At 37.9% G+C, this 26,448-nt stretch overlaps 1 protein-coding gene across 2 annotated transcripts in view; it reads left to right on the top strand.

Moving 5' to 3' along the window:
• LOC127697709 (contactin-associated protein like 5-2) overlaps positions 1 to 26,448 on the top strand; it is a 909,987-nt gene that overhangs the window by 747,745 nt on the left and 135,794 nt on the right. For both annotated transcript variants that reach the window (XM_052201021.1, XM_052201020.1), the window contains exons 18-19: positions 5,815 to 6,054; positions 19,733 to 19,957. In XM_052201021.1, coding sequence (XP_052056981.1) covers positions 5,815 to 6,054; positions 19,733 to 19,957 — 465 coding nt within the window. The remainder of the gene's footprint in view (positions 1 to 5,814; positions 6,055 to 19,732; positions 19,958 to 26,448) is intronic.

The following is a 26,448-nucleotide window of genomic DNA, read 5'->3' as shown; positions in this document are numbered from 1 at the left end:
TCTCAGCCATCCAAAATTCTTCATGTGAAAATTCTTTGTTTAGCTCTGCACCCCACTTTTTAATAGGGTTCTTTGGTTCTCTGGGTTCTACATTCTTGAGTTATTTGTATATATCAGATAATAGCCCTCTGTTGGATTTAGGGTTGGTGAAGATCCTTTCCAAATCTGTTGGTTGACATTTGTCTTTTTGACAGTGTCCTTTGTCTTACAGAAACGTTGTAGTTTTATGAGGTCCCATTTGTCTATTCTTGATCTTAGAGTGTAAGCTATTGGTGTTCTGTTCAGGAACTTTTCCCCTGTGCCCATGTCCTCAAGGGTCTTAACCAGTTTCTTTACTATTAGTTTCAGTGTGTCGGGTTTTATGTGGAGGTCCTTGATCTACAAGGAGTTGAGCTTAGTACGAGGAGATAAGAATGAATCAATTCGTATTCTTCTGCATGCTGAGCTCCAATTGAACCAGGACCATTTGTTGAAAAGGCTATCTTTTTTTCCACAGATGCTTTCATCTCCTTTGTCAACGATAAAGTGACCATGGGTGTGTGGGTTCATTTCTGGGTCTTCAATCCTATTCTATTGATCCACATGCCTGACATTGTACCAATACCATGCCGTTTTTGTCTCTATTACTCTGGAGTAATGTTGGAGGTCTGGGATATTTATTCCCTCAGAAGTTCTTTTACTATTGAGAATACTTTTAGCTATACTGGGTTTTTTGTTATATCAGATGAATTTGAGAATTGCTTTTTCTAACTCTATGAAATAATGAGTTGGGATTTTGATGGGGATTGCATTGAATCTGTAGATTGCTTTTGGAAAGATGGCCATTTTAACTATATTAATCCTGCCAATCCATGAGCATGGAAGATTTTTCCATTTTCTGAGGTCTTCTTTCATTTCCTTCTTCAGAGATCTGATGTTCTCGTCATATAGGTCTTTCACTTGTTAGGTTAAAGTCACCCCAAGATACTTTATACTGTTTGTGGCTAATGTGAAGGGTGTCATTTCCATAATTGTTTCTCAGTATGCTTATCATTTGAGTATAGAGAGTCTACTAATTTACTTGAGTTGATTTTGTAACCAGCCACTTTGATGAAGTTGTTTATCAGCTGTAGGAGTTCTGGTAGAGTTTTTTGGGTCACTTACTTATACTATCATATATCATCTGCAAATAGTGATAGTTTGACTTTTTCCTTTCCAATTTGTATCCCTTTGACCTCCTTATATTGTATAATTTCTCTAGCAAGGTCTTCAAGAACTATATAGAGACGATAGGGAGAGAGGGGGCAGCCTTGTCTAGTCCCTGATTTTAGTGGGATTGCTTCAAGTTTCTCTCCATTTAGTTTGATGTTGGCTACTGGTTTGCTGTATATTGCTTTTACTGTGTTTAGATATGGGCCTTGAATTTCTGTCCTTTCCAAGACTTTTAGCATGAAAGGATGATGAATTGTGTCAAATGCCTTTTCAGCATCTAATGAAATGATCATGTGATTTTTTTCTTTGAGTTTGTTATGTAGTGGATAGCATTCATGGATTTCCATATATTGAACCATCCCTGGATCCCTGTGATGAAGCCTACTTGATCATGGTGGAGGATTGCTTTGATGTGTTCTTGGATTCAGTGGACAAGAATTTTATTGAGTATTTTTGCATCAATATTTATAAGGAAAATTGTCCTGAAATTCTCTTTCTTAGTTGGATCTTTGTGTGTTTTTGGTATTAGTGTAATTGTGGCTTCATAGAAGGAGTTGGGTAGTGTTCCTTCTGTTTCTGTATGGGGAAATAATTTGAAGAGTATTGGTGTTAAGTCTTCTTTGAAGGTCTGATAGAATACTGCACTAAAACCATCTGGTCCTGTGCTTTTTTTCAGTCAGAAGGCTTTGTATTACCCCTTCAATTTCTTTAGTGGTTATGGGTCTGTTTAGATGATCTATTTGATCCTGATTTAATTTTGGTATTTGGTATCTAAGAAATTGTCCATTTCCTTCAGATCTCCAGTTGTGTTGAGAAGAGGCTTTTGTAATAGGATCTGATGATTTTTTTTTAATTTCCTCAGTTTCTGTTGTTATATTTCCCTTTTCATTTCTAATTTTGTTAATTTGGATACTGTCTCTGAGCCCCCTGGTTAGTTTGGCTAAGGGTTTATCTATCTTGTTGATTTTTTTCACAGAAACAGCTCCTGGTTTTATTGATTCTTTGTATGGTTCTTTTTGTTTCTACTTGATAGATTTCAGCCCTGAGTTTGATGATTTCCTGTCTTCTTCTCCTTCTGGGCAAATAAGCTTCTTTTTGTTCCAGGGCTCTCAGTTGTTTCATTAAGCTTCTAGTGTATGCTCTCTCCAATTTCTTTTTGGAGGCACTCAAAGCTATGAGTTTTCCTCTTAGCACTGCTTTCTTTGTGTCCCATAGATTTAGGTATGTTGCACCTTCATTTTCATTAAATTCTATAGTCCTTGATTTCTTTCTTTATTTCTTCCTTGACCAAGTTATCATTGAGTATAGTTCAGGTTCCATGTGTATGTGGGCTTTCTTTTGTTTTTATTGTTATTAAAGACCACTTTTACTCCATAGTGATCTGATAGGAAGCATGGGATTATTTCAATCTTCTTATATTTGTGGAAGTCTGACTTGTGACCAACTATATGATCAATTTTGGAGAAGGTACCATGAGGTGCTGAGAAAAAGTTATATTCTTTTGCTTTGGGATGAAAAGTTTTATATATATGTGTGTGTGTGTGTGTGTGTGTGTGTTTGTGTGTTTGTGTGTATGTGTTGAAGCCACACACAATTATTGTGTTAGATGCAATGTGTGCTTGGAGCTTTAGTAACGTTTCTTTTATAAATGAGGGTGCCCTTGCATTTGGAGCATAGATGTTCAGGATTGAGAGTTCTTGGTGGATTTTTCCTTTGACCAGCAAGAAGTGTCCTTCCATGTCTCTTTTGATGACATTAGGTTGAAAGTCAATTTTATCTGATATTAGAATGACAACTCCAGTTTGTATCCTGAGACCATTTGCTTGTAGAATTTTCTTCCACCCTTTTACTCTAAGGTAGTTTTTGTCTTTGACACTGAGGTGTGTTTCCTGTATGCAACAAAATGCAGGGTCCTGTTTACTTATCCAGTCTGTTAGTTTATGTCTTTTTATTGGTGAAATTGAGTCCATTGATGTTAACAGATATTAAGGAGTAGTGGTTATTGCTTCCTATCATTTTTTGATGTTAATTTTATACTTGTGTGGTTATTTTCTTTTAGGTTTGATGAAAGAAGTTTAATATCCTGCTTTTTCCAGGGTATAATTTCCCTCATTGTAATGGTGTTTTCCCCCTATTATCCTTTGTAGGGCTTGGTTTGTGGAAAGATATTGGGTAAACTTGGTTTTGTCATGGAATATCTTGGTTTCTCTATCTATGGTAATTGAGAGTTTTGCTGGGTATAGTAGGCTTGGCTGGCATTTGTGTTCTCTTAGAGTCTGCATGAGCTCCGTCCAGGATCTGTTAGATTTCATGGTCTCTGGTGAGAAGTCTAGTGTAATTCTGATAGGTCTTCCTTTATATGTTACTTGTCCTTTTTCTCTTACTGCCCTAAGTTTTCGTTCTTTGTTTAGTACATTTTAGGTTTTGATTCTTATATGACAGGAGGTATTTCTGTTCTGGTCCAGTCTGTTTAGATTTCTGTAGGCTTCTTGTATATTCATATGCATCTCTCTCTTTAGGTTAGGGAAGTTTTCTTCCATAATTTTGTTGAAAATATTTGCTGGCTCTTAAGTTGTAAATCTTCCACTTTCATCAATGCCTATCATCCTTAGGCTTGGCTTTCTCATTGTGTCCTGGATTTCCTGGATGTTTTGGTTTACAAGCTTTTTGCATTTTGCATTTTCTTTGACTGTTGAGTCCATGGTTTCTATGGTATCTTTGACATCTGAGATTCTTTCTTCTATCTCTTTTATTCTGTTGTTGATATTTGCATCTATGGCCCCTGATTTCTTCCCAAGGTTCTCTATCTACAAAGATGTCTCCCTTTGTGATTTTTTAGTTGTTTATACTTCTGTTTTTAGATCCTGGGTGTTTTTGCTCAGTTTGTCCATTGCTTGTTTGTGTTTTCCTATAATTCTTTGAGAGATTTTTGTGTTTCCTCTTTCATGAGTTCTGCCTGTTGATGAAAGTTCTCCTGTATTTCTTTAAGTGATTTTTGCATTTCCTCCTTATTGGCTACTATTTTTTGACCCATATCCTCCTGAATTTCTTTAAGTGATTTTTGTTTTTCCCTTGTAAAGGCTTGTAGCTTTTGATCATTTTTCTCCTGAATTTCTATAAGAGATTTATTTATGTCCTTCATGTGTTCCTCCAACAGTATCCTAACCAGTGATTTTAAATTCAACTCTTGTTTTTTCTGGTGTGTTGGGGTATCCAGGACTTGCTGTTGTTGGAGAATTGGGTTCAGATGTTGCCGTAATGCCTTGGTTTTAGTTAGTAAAGTTTTTATGTTTGCCTTTAGCCATCTGGTTCTCACTGATGTTAGATGGTCTTATTGTCACTGGCTGGTTCTTCAACCTCCTGTGGACCTTTAAGTTTATTTCTGCAACACTGGATGACTGGGTTTCCTCTGGCACAGATTGCTGATATGCTGCCTTCCTCTTTTGTGCCTTTGGAGCCCTGCTGAGTTTTGCCTCAAGCAATGTTATACTTGGGTTGTCTCAGTGAACCAGATGCTCCCCGACAACTCTGTCAGGGAGCAAAAGTGGCTGTGGGGAGCCAGTCCTTCTTCTGCTCTCCATGTAGGACACAGGCCCCACGACCCACATAGGCCGGCAGATGAACCACCTATGTGCTCAGGTCCTGGGTGCAGGCAGACCCCTAGTGTTTTGCACCCCCAGAGATCTTAAGCTCGGGATAATACAGTACCTAGTGATCCTTTTCTGCCCTCACAGGCAGTGAAGATGGCCACAGGGTAAAGTTTAATTCTTAACCATTTTAACAAGAGATATTTCCTCTTTCAGTTTGTCCTTCTCTCAAGGACATTTTACTTTGAAAAGGGGACTCATGTAGCCCACGCTGGCCTTGAATATGCTTTTTAGCAAAGATGACCATCAATTTCTAATCCTCTTTATTTCACATCCTGGGTGCTGAAATTATAGATATGTACTGGCATGTATAGTCTATTCAGTGTTACAGGGAATACAACTCAGACCTTTTTGCATGAGGTCTAACAACTGAATCACATCCCCAGCACTGACTTCAAGTGTCTTTAATTCCTTTTCTCATTGAGAACTTAACCAAAGTCTTAGCAGAACTCATAGTAGCACAGAAACTAAGTGTTACCACAAAGATATTACTTTAATGTAATAGATTATAAGTGAATAGAAGGAAGCTGAGATGAAATTGACCTTTGAATTAGATATCTTGGGAGAGTAATAGCATCAAGATCATAAAATCCTAACAGGCCCAGAAACGAGCACCAGTAGCTACTGGGTTCAAAGAACAAAAAGGAAAAATTTGTTCTTATAGATATTCAAGGAGACAAGGATATGTCCTACATAAAAATGTCCTACTCTGCATTCTAGACATTATTAGCTTCTAGATTTAACTCTTGTGTCACAGCTGTAGGATATGGGCAGTTGTTATTTTCATCGACAAGGTAAACAAGAAGAGCTGTGACCACAGCAGACTTTCTCGTTCTGACAATATGGGAAAGTCCATAGGAGGATATTGCCTAATTTCTGGGAGGGGAGTAGCTAGAGATTTTGTGATCTTCCAGTTACACCTATATATTACAGCTATGATAACTGTCATATTTTCTACCTCATATTTCACCATTAGGAGGGACATCATCAAGACAGAAAGGCTTTCTTGGATGCATCCGTTCATTACACTTGAATGGGCAGAACATAGACCTGGAAGAGAGAGCAAAGGTCACACCTGGAGTCAGACCTGGCTGTCCAGGTCACTGCAACAGCTATGGAAGGAACTGCCAAAATGGGGGCAAGTGTGTGGAGAAGCACATTGGCTACTCCTGTGACTGTACCAATTCACCATATGAAGGGCCTTTCTGCAAGAAAGGTAAGAAAAATATACATGCCATGTGTATGATCTTGAAGCATATAAATATGATGGTCAATGATTTTTATGACCTTAGGCAATCCACACCATTGCTACCACAAGAAATGCTCTACACCCCATGTGCCACATTCAAACGAATGGTACCTATGTCTTCAGGAAATCTATGCCATTTCTCCTATGTGTGGTAATCTAGTACCCATATGGCATTGTCAAACAAATGTTCTTTATACACTCAAACTGTGCCCAAACTTTGTGCTCTTAGAAAGTTTCACTGTCCTTAGACTCTGATTAGCTCATCAACATAATCATATCTCTTATCCATTTGTTTGGTTTGTGTGCCTACTGACACTGCAGTTGTGGTTAGTAATAATTAAAAATGGGCTCATCAGCCAGGATGAATGATCAACTGAAGGCCAAAAGTGGATCAACTATTTGTGTTTAGTGACACACTAACATTGCTAGGTCCAGTTCGGCAATTAAAAGTGTATCAAAGGCCCACCGTTTTCAGTAAAAAAGAAGATATAGAAATAATCCATATTTTTTAAATGAATACATGTCAACAAGTTAAAAGACATTTATCATTAAAACCTTTATACTTTCTTTAACATTTCTTATATTATAAAAAAGGAGATTTCTGAGTGTCCATCACAAACTGTTCAACAGCAGTAAATAATATTAAAATGATAATATTTTAATTCCCTTAAGACCCCAAAATTCCACATGGCTTTGCCAATTAATTAAGATACACTCCTTTTTGGTTTGTGTTTGTGTGTGTGTGTGTGTGTTTATGTCCATATGCACACATTTTCCTATGTATGAGGGATGTGCATGTGCTGCCCATAGGATACAATGGGCTCACTGTGTTTCTTAGGTAACATCTACCCTTTATTTTGAGTTAAGTTCTCTCATTGTTCTACACTTATGACTAGGCTGGCTGGCATGCAGGCTACAGAGAACTACCAGGCTCTTTCTCCATAGCATTAAGATTGTACAAGTTATTTTTATTTTTAACATAGGTCTTTCAGATCATACTTTAAGCAGTTCAACTACAGAACTATCTCTTCAGTTTTAAAACACATTTTCAAGCTCTTCCACCAAGCAGTAGTTTATTTAGTGTATCTTAATCGCAAAGATAAAGAAATAGGAAGTACCTGGAATTCCACTTGAAGGATATAATCTAACTTTCCCTTCTCTGATTCTAACCTTCTCTTCAACTGGTTGGAATTACTTGCTTGCTGCTGCTAGGAAACATTAAAAAACAAAAACAAAAAGAAAAAACAAAAAAACACTCTTTGTAAAACAAAACACTAGCACAATCTTTAGGACTAAGACAGTTTTAAACCATGAATCAGAACTTGAAATAAATAAAACAGGCCCCATCCCAATAGATCTTCAGTGAAGCAAAAACTATAAAATATTTCTACTACAATTATTTATTTGTTTGGGGAGTGCAGATACTATAGCACATGTGCTAGAGGTTAGCAGAAAAGTTGTGACAGTTGACATTCCCATTCTGCTATGTAGGTCCATGGATCAAACTCAGGTTCTTGGGTGTGATGAGAACTTTTACACACTGAGTCATCTTGCTAGCCATTTTGCGAATAAGTGCTCATGGACTCATAGCAGTTGAAGGTTTTCATAATAAACTGTAGAAGTTCAATCTAGTCAGTATTCCACATAAATTTCAGAAGTGCTCAAGTGGCTCCATCTCTAGCTGACAATCCATTGGAAGTTGATGATAATTAGCTGAGGAAGCATCATTTCTTTAGCTGTATGACTGCTGATATGTTGCCTATTCTCCCTTTGATAGACTTGTGTGCCAATATGGCCATCATTAATTGGACTCAGAAAGTGATACATACATATATAAACAAACAAACACATAAATAACATGATGATAGGAGGGAATTCATAGCAAGAGGGTAGAAGGATTTGGAGGGTGTGTGATGAAAATAAATTTCATGATTCTTAGTTTTCTTTTTGCTGCTGTGACAAATGCTATTAACAAATGTGACTCAGAGAGGAAATAGTCTATCTGGCTTCCAGGTCAGAGTGTATCTTCAGTGGCAAGCAATTCAGGAACTCATGACAGAAACTCAAGGTAGCTGATGAGAGAAGGTCTACTCAGGAATATTGCTTACCAGCTTGCCATTCCTAGATTACTCTGCTTGTTTCCTTGTACTACCCAGAGCCACCTTCCTAGGGCTTGCCCTACAATGAACTGTACTCTCCCATTCTATATCAAGCAAAACTCAAGAATTGGCTAGAGGCCATTCTGATGTAGACATTTTTTTAACATATTCATCTGAATAGCCAGGATGCTTTCACCTATTTTATTTAGGTTTATTTCCCCCCTTCCTTTATTTTTCAAATTCCAACCAGAAATACAAATGGAAACTTGTATCATTTCGATTTACTTCAATAAAACTATGCAACCTTTAAGCAAAGCTTTTCTTTATTTAAAAGAATAAAAAGTCAAAGCTGTACTTATGTTCACTGCACACACAAGCTCTGCTTTCAGAACTCTTCACTCTGTAATTATTTTTACAATGTAAGATTCCCCACTTTTGTTTTCTATCCCAAACATTCAACTTCTTTAGGATGGTGTAGAAACCAGTATTTCTGCAAAATTCACTGGATTTTTTTATTTGTAATTAAAATTTCTAACACCAAAAAAAAAAAGACAAAAAAAAATCAAGACAAAAAACAAGAAGTCCTTACTTATTGTGGTTTTGCAGCTATGAATGATCCTCAGGTTTGTATCTACTTCAGCCACATAGACTCCAGATCTGCTTTAATGTGTATAAATGCATCCACACACAGAAGGACATTCTATGACAGCAACTTGGGGAAAGAGATCTGGGGAAAAAATACATATACTGATGAGTACCAAGAAAACAAACATGGCCAAGTATACATGAGGCAGAAAGACTTCAATGAGATGCCTTTTTTATTAATATTTCTTTCAATGGTTGTAATTTCTTTTTGTAACAACCATCCGGTCAATAGAATGAATCTGAGACAATGCTGTGCTCTGGAACAACAGTGATATAGCAAAGCTATTAGGTTTTTAAGTTTTATTTATACCTGCTATATTCACTCTCAACCTCAACACTGATGACAGATGTCAGAGACAAAAACCAGCACAAACATGAAGACTCCAACACTGAGCATCTCTGTGCTTTTAGACACAGTAAACATTTCAATGTTCAATAGTCCTTCCTTCACATTTTACTAAGATGCCGATGCAGTGCAGGAATCTGCAAAGCATCATCTTTCACTCAGTCCATGCAGAAGATTTCTAATTTTTTCTTAAAGTTCTGATACAAATGATTAAAATAAATCCAGTATGAACAAGTTTCATAATGTATAGTGTTCTGTGCATAAGTCCATTTTCTTTAAACTCTGAAAGAAAAGTGGTAAGAAAACAAGAAAAGGAAATAGTTGCTGCATTCTCTGGTCTTCTCCATTTTGCTGGTCAGTATTCTTATTCCTCTTGCATGTAAAGACAGAGGTGATCCTCTGTGGTGCCTACTGCCCAGTGGGTGAGCTGTTCTTGTGGCAGATAGAGGCAGATGCTGCATAACTTGAATATCATGTTTTGTTTTGTTTTGTTTTGTTTTTGAGTCTGCAAATGCTGTCAATGAAGAAAAACTCTGACTTGCTGGGATTGTTGACAACAATACCTGTCTTGTACTTGTGGCTCAGTACATGCAGAAACTGTTTCTCATAGTCAATGTGATGAAATTCAAATTTGGCCTGAATAGGCCTAAAAGATTCATCAGATTTCTTCCACCTAGAAATCAGGAAATTTTTTTCTCATTATCATTCTGAGGCCAAAGAATAAAATCTATCTCCTGAATACAGCCAAGTACATCCCTTTTCATAGACTGTTATTGAGGGGCATGGGGCTGTACCACATCCTTCTGTAGAAGCTCTAGAACTTTCCAAGGAAAAGCTAGAATCTCATACACCTTTCAGAATATTTTCTTCATAATGATTTGTCATGACTGGTATTACCTTAGACATTTCAAAATGTGCTGACATTTTCTTCCTTTCCTTGAACACAAAGGCAATATACATCCTGAAGCCAAACTGGTCAGGGAGAGATTCCTTTTCTTTCTAACTGAGCATGTAGTCTGTTCAGAGCTTGTTTCTTCTAGGAGTTTGGGTCCCCTATTTTGAAATGCATGTGGTACTAAAGCCTTTGGGAATTGTCACTAAACTATGGGCACTTTTTCTTAAGACTGTTTAAGTACAACAGTAACAAGTCATTTTTCTTGTTAATATGATTGAAGAGCTAAAATCATAACTCTAATCACCCCCCCCCCCCAAACTGCACCTTCTGGCAATAGTAGCAGACAGGGATTAAGAAACAAAAGTTGATGTCCTGTCATGTTTAGACAATAATGTGTACCCACCCACAGCTACATTCAAATGGATTACCTGGGTTCCCTGGAAGGAAAGCTGAGGATAGCAACAAGGTAATGGCAGAAACAAAGAACCAAGACTAGAATTCCTGCTCAAGGCTCAAAGTTTAATGGGCAGGCAAGGCAAGACCCTTCCCCCAAAACCTGGAAACCGGTCTGCAGAACAGGTGCTTTCTCTACAGGAGGCTAGTGTCAGGTGTTGGCTAGTATCATTCAGGGAGCAGCTATCCTTGGAGAACAATGAGCTTCACCTTGGTCTGAGTGCACCACCATAGGTGGTGGGAGTGGTTTATGTCTAGCACAGGAATTCCTGCTCGAAGGCAGGGAGTGGTACTTCACCTTTATCAAAGTCAAGTCATGCCAGGTGGCATAACACTCCAATAAGGCTCTCTACAATAATGTTTGGGAGTTAGATAGGAAAGGGGAAGACAAGGAAAGATAGAGGAGAACAAACTTGGAACTAACTTCCTGGAAAACACATGTGGCTAAACTGGCAAAATAAAAGACATTGAGGGTAAAAATGAAAAAAAAAAAAAGAAAAAAAAACCTACAATCAGGATATAGGTGTGCAGTAAAACAAAGCCTATACCTGTGCAATCTGTGAAATCCATCATGATTTTCGATTTTTTCAGAAAAGGGATAAAGAAATTGAGAAAAAGAAGGGAAAACTGTGATGTTGCTTCCAAAATATTGAAATAAAATACAAAACAAAACAAAAAACCAAAAACTGAAAATCAACAAAGCAGGAATAGGTGAATGAAACTGAAACCCCCAGTTGGATTTTACCCATGACTGTAGTACCTGATTAATTCTTAGTTATTTCAGATTTCACTATGCTATGTACTCTCTGTGCTTTGATATTGATTACACTTGGTTGTGAGCAAAGGGAAAAGTGCAAAATCAGCATAGAAAGAAGAAGAAAGGTACTGGGTTTCTCTGCAATCAGCTACAATGTATATGGGGGTTGGACAGTTGTTGCTTATAAAAGCTGTCGCAATTCGGCACTTGTGGTCCACAGTCCTCTAGCCTGGTGCGTTGTGCGGCTATGGAACCCAGAATTCTGGAATAAAGAAATCCTCATGTTATTGCATCGAGACCATTTCTAGCAAGTGATTTGGGTGTCGCCTTCTGAGGCGTGGGGTGCTGGGGTACCCTAGGTTTTTGGGGGGTCTTACATTTTCTTGGTGCATTGGCCGGGAAGTGCGACTTTCCTTGACATGTGAGAACCAACTCAGAGGTAAAGGGGATCCCCTCTGGAATATGTGTGTGTTCCATCTGGTGTCTGTGTCCTGAATGTCTATACTGGTCTGGTCTGTTTTCTGTATCTGAGGAGATGCGAGTTTTCGGTGGAAAGCTGTCCTCTCGGGTTCATGAGAACCAGAGGAGCGCGGTGAGCAGACGTGCTCTGTACCACAGGCTGCGACCTGGGGAGACATTCCCGGGTATTTTGGGGGAACTCCACAGACCCTGGAAGATTTCTGACTGAATGTTGGAGAAGACATGGCAGTTCTACTGAATTGGAGAACTTATATGCCCTCCTGGCCATCTGGTTTTCTGATCTGGTTCTGTCCGTCTCAGTGGAGGCAAATACTTGTCAGGTTTGTGTGTCTTTGTCTACAGTTTGACCACTAGACTGGTGCTGTAGTTTGTTTTCTGTCTGTCTCATTGTGTGTCAAAGTCTGAGAATGTAAGCCTTTCTGAAAATTTCGGTTTTGCTTGCAAACTTCTGGGGCTCAGCGAGCCTGTCTGGTGTGGTGCATTCGACTGGAAGCTGCTAAAGTAGAGACTGTGAGGGTCTGGAGGAAGCTTTAGACCTGGGAGAGAGCTGAATAAGGCTCTCCTCCATCTGTAAACAGTAAGTCAGTAATGGTGGAAGCCATGCCTTGCTGAAATTTGTTTTATCTGATCTCTGCTATGTATGCAGGGATGCCTGGTGTCTGAAACTGGGCCCCTCTAGGGGCAAATTGTGTGATTTTCTTTGTTCTGCGTTCTTGAATCTAGAGGCCTGATGATGTCAGAATCAGGCTGTCTATGTGGTGTTGTTTCGTATCATGTTTTATGTTCTTGCACTTAAAGGGACAATATCATTTTGACTTTGACTGAAAAGCAACTCTGTGGTGCCAAAATCAGGTCACATGACTCAAGTGTGCCTCAAGTGTGCCAACATAGAACAAAAGGAGAGACAAAATACTTGGGCTCTGACACCCCCTGAAAAGGAAAACAAGTCTTAACAAAACGCTCAATGTGGCAAGTGCGAGAATTTTGGGTTTAAGTTGGTACAAATGGTTTATTTCCTTTATTTTAACTTGTTTAAATTGTTATGATCAATGTGAGGTTAAACTTTGTAGTTATATTGTTCCTCTGGGAGAGAGGTCAAAATAAGGGAGACCTCCAGAAGACTAGATTCTAAAATATTAGGTGAAAAAAAGTCTTTCTTTGTGACACTAAAATCTTTATAAATGGTATTAAGTTCAAGGCATAAGTTCTTATTTGATACAGGGTTTATTTTGATAGAAAAATCATGGTTTTCATTGGTATAAATACTAAATTTAAAAGTACAGGATTTACACCCAGTTCTTTGTTATTATTACTGATCTGAGATGTTTAAACCTATGAGTTTATGGCTAAATAGAGATATAAGGCTCTGAGTTTATTGTTAGGGTGATTTCTAGGTTTTAATCAGAAATAGCTGAAGATAGTTTAACTGACAACAGTTCACATTACTATACATAGATAGTTGGTTTTCAAAAAATGTCAAAAATCCATGGTAAATAATGTTTATGTCTTAAAAGCAATGTAAAGCTTTCTATATATTTTCAGTTAATATTGGTCACTCTTAGATTTCTGATGGTATTGAAGACTGTTAGTCTCATCGACAGCCCAAGCTGTTTAATCCTGAGAAAGCTGATATAGATTTAAATAAATGATTTTCAGGTGACATAAAATTTAAAGCCAGGACATGAGTCAATTCTTACAATGTTAATTATTAAGTTGTACAGAGTCATATTGGGGAGTCATGCCACATGGTAGTAACTTGACATTGGCCATGGACAATCCCTGGCTTCGGGCAAGAATCTGAAGTTAGGGCATATTTGGGAAGTAGGTTACAGCAGGAATTTTTATCCTAGGATGGAGAAGCTCAGAGTTAAGGTTAAGCTCATTGTTCTTCCAGGTCTACAAATTACTGAATTAAGCAGGTGACCCACCCAGCTGCCCGAGCAGTAGAGTCAAGAACCGCCAGATGACTTCACAGGAACTCAGCCTGGTGTCTGGGGAAAAGGGCTTGCCCAAACTGTTAAAGGTCTGACTGACATTAAAGTTTCAGCAACCCAGTTCATAGTAGTGACAGGCAGCTACGGAATACAACATAAGGGTTAATTTTGACAGTCTTTTAAGATAATATGGATAAAAGGGGTTCTGTTTAATTGACAGGGATGATAAACTAGGTGTTATGTCTATCTTATAGTTTCCAATTTACAAAATGGTAATAATAATGCTCAATTGATATTTAGAGACAACCACAACATGGAGCAGGAGAGGACCTGACACTACCTATCCTGATACCATTGTAGCTCTCTCACTAAGGGTATATTTCCCAAGAGATTAATTAATCTCGTTGAGACTGTTTTATTTGTAATACAAGAAGCCAAAAAGATTACCCCATCAGACAAAAGGTAAGAGGCATCTAACAGAACAACACCAGACTCCAATGGCAGGTCTCGAGGTCATGGCAGCCCACGAATTTGACCAAGGTATGTAAGGTTAATCAGGGACAAGATGAGCCACCTTCAGCTTTTCTAGAGGAGCTCATAGAGGCATTCTGTCCATATACATGCTATGAATCCAGGGGCTCGGAATATAATGCTACTATGACAATGGCTCTTATAGACAGGGCTAGTAGAAATATCAGGAAAAAGCTTTAGAGGCTAGAGGGACTTGGTGCAGGTTGCTGAGAAGGTCTGTAGAAGGATTTAATATAGGAAACTCTGTAGAGAGATTTATTACAGTTTGCTGAGACAGGGAGACAGAGGAGGAGAAGAAACAGAGAAAAAGAAAATGACAGAAGGAAGGAAGCTACAGTGAATCCTGGCTATAATAGTTAGAAAAAGCAGAAAAGGGAGACAGAAAAGGACCAGTGTGCATATTATAAGGAAAGAAGCCACTGAGCCAGAGTGTGCCCCAAGAAATAGAAGCCAGGAGCAGGAATTCCCAGGTCTTGGGAAAAGTGCCCCCAAATGGCAAACCCAGGTGTTAGTGCTGAGTGAAGACAGCGACTAAGGGAGATGGGTTTTCTGACCACCTCCCCTAACCCAGGATAACTGTGGGAGTTAAAGAGAAACCCACTCAGTTCTTGGTGGACACAAGGGCTCAACACTCATCTTCCAAGCCAATGGTACTGTTTCCAAGAAAAGATCTTGGGTCCAAGAAGCCACTGGCACCAAAATGTATTCATGGACTACCTGAAGAATGTTGGCCCTAGGGATGGGATGGGTAGCCCATTCATTTAGGGTCACCCTAGACTGTTCCTACTCTCTGTTGGAATAAGACATACTCTCCAAAATGGAGAGGGTGCATATATGCTTCCTGCCCAACGGCTGCAGCTAACTGGCCCAAAAAGAGAAACTGACCCCTGCTGAAAGTTGATACATACAGGTGCAGTTTTCTACATGATGGACAGGGATAAGCAGGTACTGCTATGGTGTACAACACAAATGTCATCTGGGTAGAAGAATCTTTACCCCCTGGCATCTCAATGCAGAAAGTGGAGCAAAACAAAACAAAACAAAACACCCCTGGAAATGGCTGCCTCCGGGGAGTATAATTTTGTTGATTGTAGATATGAGAGAGAACAGACAGAGGCAATGGAAAGAGTCCAGAGCAGAGAGAAAAGAAAGCAAATAGGACTGACCAGGGCCAGGCTGGAGTAGGGCCAGGGTAGGGGAGTGGCAGAAAAAAGTGGAAAAAGAGAGCAGAGAGATTAACATGGGAAGCAGAGCAGCAGGATGGGCTGGTAAGGGCACCTCCTAATTTTCTGATCTGAATAGCCTGGGAGCTAGGATAGTGGAAGAGATAAAATGGTCCAATGGGTCAGGATGCTACTGTGTACTTTGAAATACATAAAAGGTACATGTACATAATAGGTACTTGAGTTGCCTGGAACTTAGCTTTGGGCTTCAATATTCAACAATGTGTATGAAAACAATAGTGGGCCTTTCTGGCACACAGAAACTTGTCACACAGTTTCCTGAGGAGTCCTACATATCAGCATGGTCAGTCCACCAGAAATCCTCCTAGGTCCACCTTGAGCTGAACCTAGACTTTCATATTTGACAGCATCAGTTGGCAACCCATTTTGGGGGCTGCTTGGTGTTTTCCTGTTTAGAGCTAACATCACTGTGTTTCACTGGGAATAAAACTCAGGTCACCAACCTTGGTGGGTAACCTGTGAACTTATCTGGTGAGTCTTCTTGATGCCCTGGTGGTTCATTTCTTGTAGAACTGCCAAATTGATTTTCAAAGTGGATTGCAGATTTTCCATTCTTTCCATAAGTGTCTGAAAAGCTCCAGGTTTTTTTTTTGTTTTGTTTTGTTTTGTTTTGTTTTGTTTTTGTAGTCTCACACACCTGTTAGTGTGAACTTGTCTTATAGCAGACATCCTACTCTATGGGAAATGGTGCCATAATGTAGTGCTGATTTGCTCACATCAAATGACTACTCATGCGAAACATTCCTTCAAATCTTTACCATTAATTTCCATGTCTCTTTTGAATAATAACTGTATTTTGGAACCTCTTGCAGATTTTTATTCTGGTTGATATTCACTTGCAATTTTTTATATCTTCTGAATGTATGTCCCTTATTATAATTTGCAAATTTATCCTCCCATCCTGATGGATTTCTTCTCACAGTTCTCAAATTATTTGAAACAGAAAGCTTCTTCATTATGTTGGACAGTCATCTTTTTAATCTTTTATTATTTCTACTTTTACTGTCATACATGAGAAATAATTGAAAATTTCAAGGAAGTGTATATATATATATATAATTTCTTCTAAGTATTATTTTTCCATACTTCTACTGAGACCTTGTTACACTTTGAGTTAATTTTTGTATTTCTTGTAAAATTGTGCTCTTACATAATTCCATTCTTTTAATAAATTTAAATTAAATTAATTTATTAAATGTAGGAGTGTGTGTGTGTGTGTGTGTGTGTTTTACAGCACACCAGACAAAGGCACATGTGTGGTCAGAAGGGAATTTTCATGAGTAACTTCTTTCATTCTACCATGTGGACCAAGGGATTGAACTCAGTTCCTCAGGCTTTGGTGCAAGTATCTTTACCTTCTGGGCCACATAGGTATTCTTGAATTAATTGTTTTGACTATGGATATCCATATGCCTCACCACTATTTATCAATGTAGATTTCTTTGCCTTCAACAATCTTCCATTGTTGTCTGAATAATTTGTGCAACCACCTAAATGTTTTTGTTACTAAAACTAATAGATAATAAATTTCTAAATTGATATACAAATCTGGAAATTTAAACCTAAGTTAATCAAACTCAATTACTTGGGCATATAGCTTACATTTAATATGGGGAAGATCATGGTATGTGTTTTACTTATGCCATAGGCTTCCTTTGTTTAAGTTCATAAGCATTTCTACATATGTCATAAATGTTTGCAAACACTAGTTTTAACCACTGCAACATTTTCCAATAAAAATACTGTCTTTTTTATTTTATTTATTTATTTCCTTTATTCATCTATCAATGGAGCTCTGTGGAAATAGTATGGGTTCAGATTCTAACTAATTTATCATTACCTCTATGTAGAAAATAGTTATGTCCTTAATATCAAACTTCTTTGATTGCCACATTGATAATGTGCGGAATATACAGGAATTTGACATAAGTGGTCATGTTTAGCCTTCCATGAACACTACACACTTTATTCAAATTCTTCGTAAATTGTGGTGCTTACTCTTTGCTTGAAATGTTACAGTATCTTAACTTAAAATAACAATAAAATATAAAATTCACTGAATCTTCCTTACATTTTATTTATAATTAATCTATGAAAAAACAGAACCTACTTCAGCAACTTTATCTCTTGTCATGAAACATTTAATAAGTGAGTAAATAAGTAAAAGATAAGTAGCAGCAGCAACACATACTGCAGAATTTAGCTTTAAAATGAAGCAATTAATATTTGCATATTAGAGTTAAATAAAACAATTTCTAGTAATAGAATTAGAATGTCAACTTCGCTGACATTTCTAATTATAAAAGCTTTTTCAGTTTTAATTTATTGCTATTAAAAACGATGGAAAATCATACCGTATTTACCCATATCTAATATGCTCTTAATACACTGTGAATAACATGTACATTTGGATATAAACCCAAACATATGACAAGGCTTTTATTATATTAACTAGAAAAATAGTAGGTCAAATTGCAGATCTTATTTCCACATGGAAAATATTTGTATCAAGCAATGATGACCCAATATCTGCATGGCCGTGTCTGCTTTGTAGTTAACATAATAAACACTGATATAGCATGGTTGATAAAATCCAAAACAGTCTTTGGAAACCTTTCACAAATTAAACTAGTAGTCCATGTCTTCTAGATGATATGCCTAAACATGTAGTTTTAACTAGATTGTATTACTAAAAATAGTTAACAGAATTTCACAGAAGTAGAAAAACAGCAAGAACATTAGCACGGAAAGCCAAGGTTGTTCTTAGTACCCTAGACTTAGCCAGAGAATGTCCAGAGAGGATTAGAAATACTGCCTCCGTATGGAGAGGGTCCTGATCCTGGAAAGGATCGATCTAGCATTGGAAGGGAATATAAGGACGGAGAAAAAGGAGGGAGGTAATTGGAGAAGGGATGGAGAGAAGATTTATGGGACATATGGGGAGGGGGGGATCCAGGAAAAGGGAAATCATTTGGAATGTAAACAAAGAATATAGAAAATAAAAATATTAAAAAAAGAAAACTTTATATAAAAGTTAAAAAGAAAAAGAAAAAAGAAATACTTCCTCCTTGTTTGGGAAGAAGAGAAACTTATCTCCAGTTTCAGTGTCTCAAAAACACAAAGTGGAGAATTATAAGGGAAGACATCCAGCCCTTAGTCTCCAATAACTGTGGTATCATGAAAGGCAGCCTGGTTTCTGGTTGAGCTAGGTTTGAAATCCTGGTGACCACTCAGGCAATAACTCTGCAAGGGATAACAGGCATTTTGCCACATTCCTGGACATACCAGGCCCCTGACATGAGGCAGCATCTTTCCATATGTCTGTGGCCATCAATCACATAAGGGCAATGCCCCAAGCCCCTCTACAGGTGGAGGACTTGACCACAGATTGAGTATCCTCAAGACAGATCTGCATTTTAATGAGGTACCTAAAGGCCTGAAGGACTTAGCCAATTAAATCTCCTTCCCAGACATTTTTCCCTGCAAAAGATAATTAACCTCAGGCCTGCCTTGAGAAAGGGGGTGGGGCGTGGGGACAGTTTGCTCATTACCACTCTCTACAATGACAATAAATGCTTTAAAAACATGAACTGTATCTTTTCAACAGCATATGCTCTGGGAAGCAATGGAGCAGGGCTTCATCTAAATAGCTGTATCTAGTCTCCCTCAGAAAGGCCAGTACTCCCAGCCACTGTCTCCACCAAGACAAGACAAGGACTCTCCTCCCTCTGGGACCCAGCCAGGGTTACCCTCTTTTCCACATTTGCCCCAGGCTGTTTGGGTGGGGGGTCCCTGCTCCATTCTCAGCTGTTCCGCAGCTCTCAGCAGTGTTTGGGTACCCAGGAGTCTGAAAACCTGATGGTTCCTCCACCCCCAAAACAGTGTCCAGCTGCTTCCCCTTGCCAGACACATGCCTTGCACTGGTGTGGGGTAAGTTCAGTCAAAACTTGCATGTTCTGCATCCTACCTCCATGAGCAGCACAAGCCCTGAGTGGACAAAACTTAAGCAACCAGCTAACCCTATAAATATCAACATGAATCCATACCTGCACCTATGTACATAGACACAAAATGGATTTGAGTATCTTCAAATTTATCAAAAAGTACAGTGTGTGTGTGTGTGTGTGTGTGTGTGTGTGTGTGTGTTTTAACACCCATCACACAGTGCTAGAAGCAGGGGAATCAATGAGCAGCCATTATAGCTCCTTAGAGTAATTGACTAAATGTTTGAAAATATGCTCTCTTGTCTTCTCTTTTGCAGAGATTTCAGCACATTTTTATTCTGGCACCTCTGTTATATACATGTTTCAAGAACCATACCCAGTGACCAAGAACACAAGCCTCTTGTCTTCAGCTATCTACAAAGATACAGCTTCATCCAAGGAAACTGTCACACTGAGTTTTATGACAGCACAAGCTCCTGCCCTCTTGCTCTACCTCAATTTCTCTTCTCAGAATTTTCTAGCTATTCTGCTCTCCAGGAATGGTAAGTGTTGGTGGCATTAAGCCACAAGGCCATCCTTGCTGGGAGGTGCAGCTCATGCTCTGCATTACCCCGCAGAGATTCACAGTTGGGTAGCTTCAGCAAAACCTTTCTTCTAGTTCATCTCTGTGAGCCGTAATTGGTATTCTGGGCCAGGGTCAATTTGATTCTGAAGTCTAAACTCATTGAGTTTAATTTGCCTTGATTGTCTTGCTGTAATTATTTATTATGTGTTCCATGCTGAAATCCATTAAGTGTAAGAGATGATAAGTAGATCTGAATTTGAGAAGGGTTTGTAATATTTATTCTGTAATGTTTGCTGCTGTGCTCATCACCGAGGGCTGATAGAGCATAAATACTAACTGTGCTTGTAAATAGCCATTGTCAAGGTCTCTGAGAAATAAAATGTGGGAGCCACAACACTGTGGCAAAGGACCTCACTTTTGAATGTCTAATTTTTCCCTTAGATAAGTCAATTCTTTCTACAATGACTAACTACAGAATAGTTATATTTTCCCCTTGGAAATTGCCAGACATGTAGTACTTTACTTGGCCAAAGAGTCCTCTGTTTCACAAATGAAATTTTGTTATTTCTTTTATCTCTTGCCATTATTACAATTTGTTATAAAACTCATTCACTATTGCAGGGCATTGTTCCCTCCCTTCACATATATAGAAAAGGTCAAGTGCCTTTTGAAGGCTATAGTTCATTGTTACCTGCCCCTTTTTGCTTGTGGAATCTTCAATAAAATAGAATTTGCAAATAACATTTCTTTCCAGATTTCAAAGCATCTGTAGTACACAGATTATCATGATGGTATTGCTGATTATGAGCATTCAATAAAAAGGATAATCAAGTTTTGTAAAGAAGGTATACTTAGTGGATATAAGCTAGTAAGAGAAATAATATCACAGAAGAAATAATTATGATAGTCACATATGATGCCAGTTATTATCAAACTATGCCAGAATAAAACTTTCTAATTGAGACATAGCCATGTACACTATGAAATCTGAATCCCACCATATCTAATAATTGTTTGAACAATAAATGGAAGAAATACACACATGTCCCTATAGCACAATTTCATACAATACCCCCCAATCACGAATTTGCTTCTACTCTTCTTGCAAATTCTGATACAATAATGGGCTACTAGACATTTGTTCTATTCCTCCTAAACACACAGTTAAAGTGGACTGTGCTGACAGTAAAAATGTGTTCTGTGAAAGGAGGCATATATTATTCAATCCTGTCTACATTTTAGGTACAAATCACATGTTTCCATAATATGCCTTGACTCCTCTCTCTCTCTCTCTCTCTCTCTCTCTCTCTCTCTCTCTCTCTCTCTCTCTCTCTCTCTCTCTCTCTCTTTCTTTCTCTCTCTCTCTCTCTCTCTGTGTGTGTGTGTGTGTGTGTATGTATGACCTTTCTTTCTCATGCTGTATTATAAATGACTTAAATAGAAACAACTATTTATTTATCTGAAAGGTGTAATGAAAAATGAATAATGTATGGGATGAACCAGCCTGAAGTCCAAAAATAACAATAGATGCTCCATAAGATGTTATAGTAGTCATTTATTCTGAAACCAAGATAGGGGAAAGAAGCAGAAAGTACAGACCAGCATGAAAGGAGGGAAAGAAAGAGAAGATTGAGGAGGAGATGGAGGAAGAAGAGAAAAAGAATAAAAAGTAGAGGAGAAAGATGAAGAAAGTGAAGAAGAAGACAAAGAGAAGGAAGAAAAGGAGGACTGGCTATTTTTAAAGCCCATGGACCATCTAATCACCAAATTATCAGCAGTTTATATATTTACGGCCGAAAACATGACAACATATCAGGCAGTCACATTTACCATGTCAGGCTTTAGAGTATATGAGGCTGTCTTTGACTCTTTTGGCATGGGGAGTCCAAGAAGGTACATATACGGCATTGAATATTCAGGAATTTATCTTTACACTCAGTCCAATAATCATTCTTTTTATTTGCATTGCATTACCTTGATATGTTTGGACTATACTAACAAGGTCATATAGAGAATTATCTACAAAGTCTCTTTAGGGGAAGCCTTCACATACCTACACCAATCATAGTGAACCTCTGAAAATATGACTGCCAGGAATACATGAAATACAGAATAGGAATTACTGCATCTAATTATTCTAATGAAGCCACACTGCGTTTAACTGTCTTAGTAACTCTGGGTTACCCATTGATATTACGATACCCACTATGCCAGGTCTCTACAGTTGTAGAAACTGAGGCATGAGGATATCATAGTTCAAATCACAGCAAGTAATTGTCAGAAAGGGACATTAATCTCTAGATTAGCTCAGTAGCATAGTCTGCCTTTGTTTTTGTTTTTGTTTTACCTTTCCTTGTCAAGAGTCTCACTGGACTCCCAGGTGTGCTGGTCTCTGAGTGCTGGAAGGCTGGATGTGTAGTACCTCTCCTGGATGTTTCCTTACTCACAAGGGCTAAATTAAAAGTGCTAATGTTTTAACCTTTGAAAGACAGAATACTTTAAAATAATTGACATTTCTTTAGTAGGAAATTATTCTTGAATTCCTCCCTGGAATTTTTTCTATGGTTTCTTTACAAGGCATTTTTACAGTCCATTCGGCTTACTCTATAGATACTTCCATTTTGGGAACCCTGACTGAATTCAGGAAACAGAGAGATGCAAGGGTTCTATCTGTTCATTGTAAAGGTCTCAGGCTCTTGTGAAAGCTCAGATATGTAGCACGACCTCTTAGGGTGACTCGTAGGAGAGTGTCTTGATATAGAAATCACTTCAGCTAAAGATGTGGATCCAGTCCTAACAGACACAGAGATTTTCAGGTTCTTGTGCCCTGTTACAAACAATTGGATCAAGGTATATAGATAATGATAACAATAGACAACTTTTTAAGGTGAAAGGCTTTCCTGAGCATGATAACTGACAGGTGGGTTATGACAGGCTCAGACTCAAATCCCTGGACCTATAGATTCACTTTCATTTATAGATCATTTGCATAATTACCTCTTTTCACAGGGCCTGATTTTTAGCTGTATTTTGATAACAGGCAACCTTTAAGGGAGGGAGTTCCCTGCCAACTGACTTTTTCATATGCTAATCTTGATTCTTTCGCTCATGCTCCTACCCTCGCACCATACTTCCTCTCTAAGTTCCCTTGTGCTGGGGGTTAGTCTGTAGTCCAAAAATTTATTTAGAATCTGTGGAACTTCTGCCATCACCTTATATTTAAATACAAAACAGAGGGACTATTCTTATTTTTCTTTTAGCACTTGTAGTGGTTACTGCTATGCTGCTGTCTTAACACTACAAGAAAAGAGACAGATTCATAAACTACCTAAAATGGAGAAAAGAACAACTGAGACAGAGTTGGAGTGATTAAATTTCTGAAGCAATCTAGTTGATGGGGAAGGGGGAAAGACTGACAGAAACCCCACAGATTCAATTAAGTTTAGTACATAGAGGCACACAGAGACTAAACCACCAACCAAGCTACCCTCGTGGGACTAACCTATGTCCCCTACAGATATGTTACAGTTGTAAAACTTGATCATAACAGTGGGACCAGAAATTGTCTCTGAATCTTTTGCCTGCCTATGAGACTCTTTCCTCCTACTGGGTTGCTTTGGCTAGCCTTAATAGAAGAGGAAGCGCCTAATCTTACCATTGCACAGGGAGTGCAGTTTTATATACACATTAACATGAAAGAAATAACATTTATGATTGGCATTTACTTAACATCTTGTAAGATTATACCCTCTAAAATTACATAAAAGAGAGTGTATGTGAAGGACTAAAAAAAAAAATCTTATATACTTCTAGACCTTTAAGCTCAAGTCAGCAGATACATTTAACAATGGCATAAACTTTCTATGTGTTTCAGTCATGATGAGTGTAGAGCACCCTTCCTACATAAACAAAAATTGAGTCCGAATATAATAAAACCCAAAGAGATTGTCTAATATTGAAGGCAAATTAGCCAAAAACAAAGCAGTGGTACAATGAGAAACAAATAAGAGGTTCAACTTAACAGACAGCTACATGAACATAGATCCTTAAGTATCTTCCTGTCAAGTTTAAAAAGAAGATGGGGTAGTTTCTATATGCTATAGTTTGGTGGGTTCTATTGTAATAGATATGTTAAATTATATCTTTCTATTCAGATTTTCCCTTTTTATAATGCATCTTGTTTTAATCCTGTGCTTGCTTGATTATTTAAAGGCTTAAGAAAGAAAATATGAGATTCTCCCTAAAAGTTTACTTGACAACATAATTTTGCCTTTTTAGGTAAACCCACAACCAGACCTTGACCAACACAATCACCCCAAATCTACAGATGAAAAAATAGATGCCTCAACCCCCAACCCTTCCACTAACTGAGCATCACAAGGAAAGATAACAATTAGAAATTTGGACTATATATGAGAATATGATTGGAGAATATCTGGCTAAATTTAGTCTTCCTTAAGAGGAATATAAGCTTAGCCATTTGGTCAGAGCAGGGTATGCTTGTAGTGGGATGCAAGTGGGGACTGAAGCTGCTGACTGACAGCTAAATAAATTGCTCAGAAATGGTGAAGAGTGTACACAGTACCTGCAGATCAATTTCTCATTCTGCCCTGCCATGTGTATTCATCTTAAATGAATGGTGTTCTTAGGCAAAGCCAAACAAGATTTCTGGCTGCTAAACTATTCCCAGTATTGCTTACCTTACTGCCTCATTTAAGACACATTGACTTTTAAAAGAGGGTTCAGTTTGAAACTACAGATGAGAATGGAAGAGTGGAAAAAACCCACAGTGAAACATTTCAGAAATGGGCTGTTAACATAAAATAATAAAACATTGCCATACAGCTCCTTGTATTAGGTAATTTTATTGTTATAAACACAGATGCACACAGGAATCTGGAAAGAAGAAACTTTATAACTGCCACATATGTTGTAGTATATAAATATAGGCACTGAATATGAGAGAAGTCAGCATGGTTTGACAGTCCTGGTATAGCTAAGATGTTTGAGTAAAATAAAACATGGGTGAATTTTCTAAGAACTAGTCATTTCAAAGTTGATAATAAAGCTTAGTCATATTGTTGTTCAGACAAACCACATAGGACAATACAGGGCCACTATTTAAACAGAGATAGTTTCACAAATCTATCCTTGATTAAACTCTTGTAAAAGTTTTCCTTTTCCACACTTCCAAAACTACATAATTAAATTTTAGAAATAATTGAACATGATAAAATTCAAAAAGATAAAGATAAGAGCAGACCATTAAGGTAGGCCTGAAACATCAGCACAATATTGGAATTCTAAGAGTTGAAAATAGGAGAAGAAGGAGAAAGAGGAAGAAGAGGGGAAGGAGCTGGATGAGGGAGAGATAGCCTTCTTTCCAGGCTCTGCTGAATGTAAACTCATGGGAATATATTCTACTGTTACTGTTGATCTCTAGTGGGACCTGGTGTTTAGAAATTCTTGGCATCTTATTCAAAGATTTGAAGTCATACACAAGATGAACAAAGTCACAAGGAATTTAATTAAACCAAGGTGAAACTAAATATCAGATACTGTATAAGAGAACAGTGGGCTTGAATTAGACCTATTCAAGTGCCCATTAAAATAGCACCAAATATCTTACTAATTGAGCAATATCCTCAGCTCTCAACCAACTCCAAGGTGGTCAATCTCAAGAGTGCTTCATTTAGAAAGGATGTTAATTTGTCTGTCAGGTATCTATTATGGTGTCATTTACTTGGTATCTTGATGGTCTTGGATTACATTTTTTCTGGGAAGATACATATTTTCACTTTATGGGGCCACGAACAAACCAAAGTACAATTACTCCAAAGTCCATCTTGACAGACCAATGACTTTTCAAAGCTCAGTTATAGAGCACAGGTAAAAGAATACATGTAGAGGCATGAATGACACCTGAAGAGTTGCATTACCACGATGTCCCCCACACCAAATCATTGTACCACAACAAAGGCCTCATCGACCATAGATGGAAACCTCAAGGAGACCACATCATTGAGGCTTGGTTTTAATACATTCTCCTATTTACATAAAGTCTAGCACTTCCCAATATCACTTACAGATAGGTGAAGGCAAAAAAATAATAAAATAAAATAAAATGAAATAATAAAACCAGGTGATAAAACCTTAGGTGATATTCTTTTTCAACTCTTTAGCTTCCTCATTAATGTGAGAAGATTAATTGAGAAAGAAGTCAATTATCAATGTCTGCATTTCACAGGCACACACATCCATCTAATCTCAAATGTTAAATTACATATATAATATATGGATCTGTTGTTCTCCAAAGAATGATACCCCAGACTCATATAGTATGAAAAAGCAAGAAGTATTTTATTCTGCAGAAATTCAGCATGTGGTGTTCTCTCATTCCATGATGAAAAGACAACCAAGTGAGCTCTCGGACGTGTTTTAAATCTTATTGGGGGTTCTGAGATAGGT

Source organism: Apodemus sylvaticus, chromosome 12 (assembly GCF_947179515.1).
Source record: "Apodemus sylvaticus chromosome 12, mApoSyl1.1, whole genome shotgun sequence".
Classification (NCBI taxonomy): domain Eukaryota; kingdom Metazoa; phylum Chordata; class Mammalia; order Rodentia; family Muridae; genus Apodemus; species Apodemus sylvaticus.
This window is presented reverse-complemented; position numbering and strand designations above follow the sequence as displayed.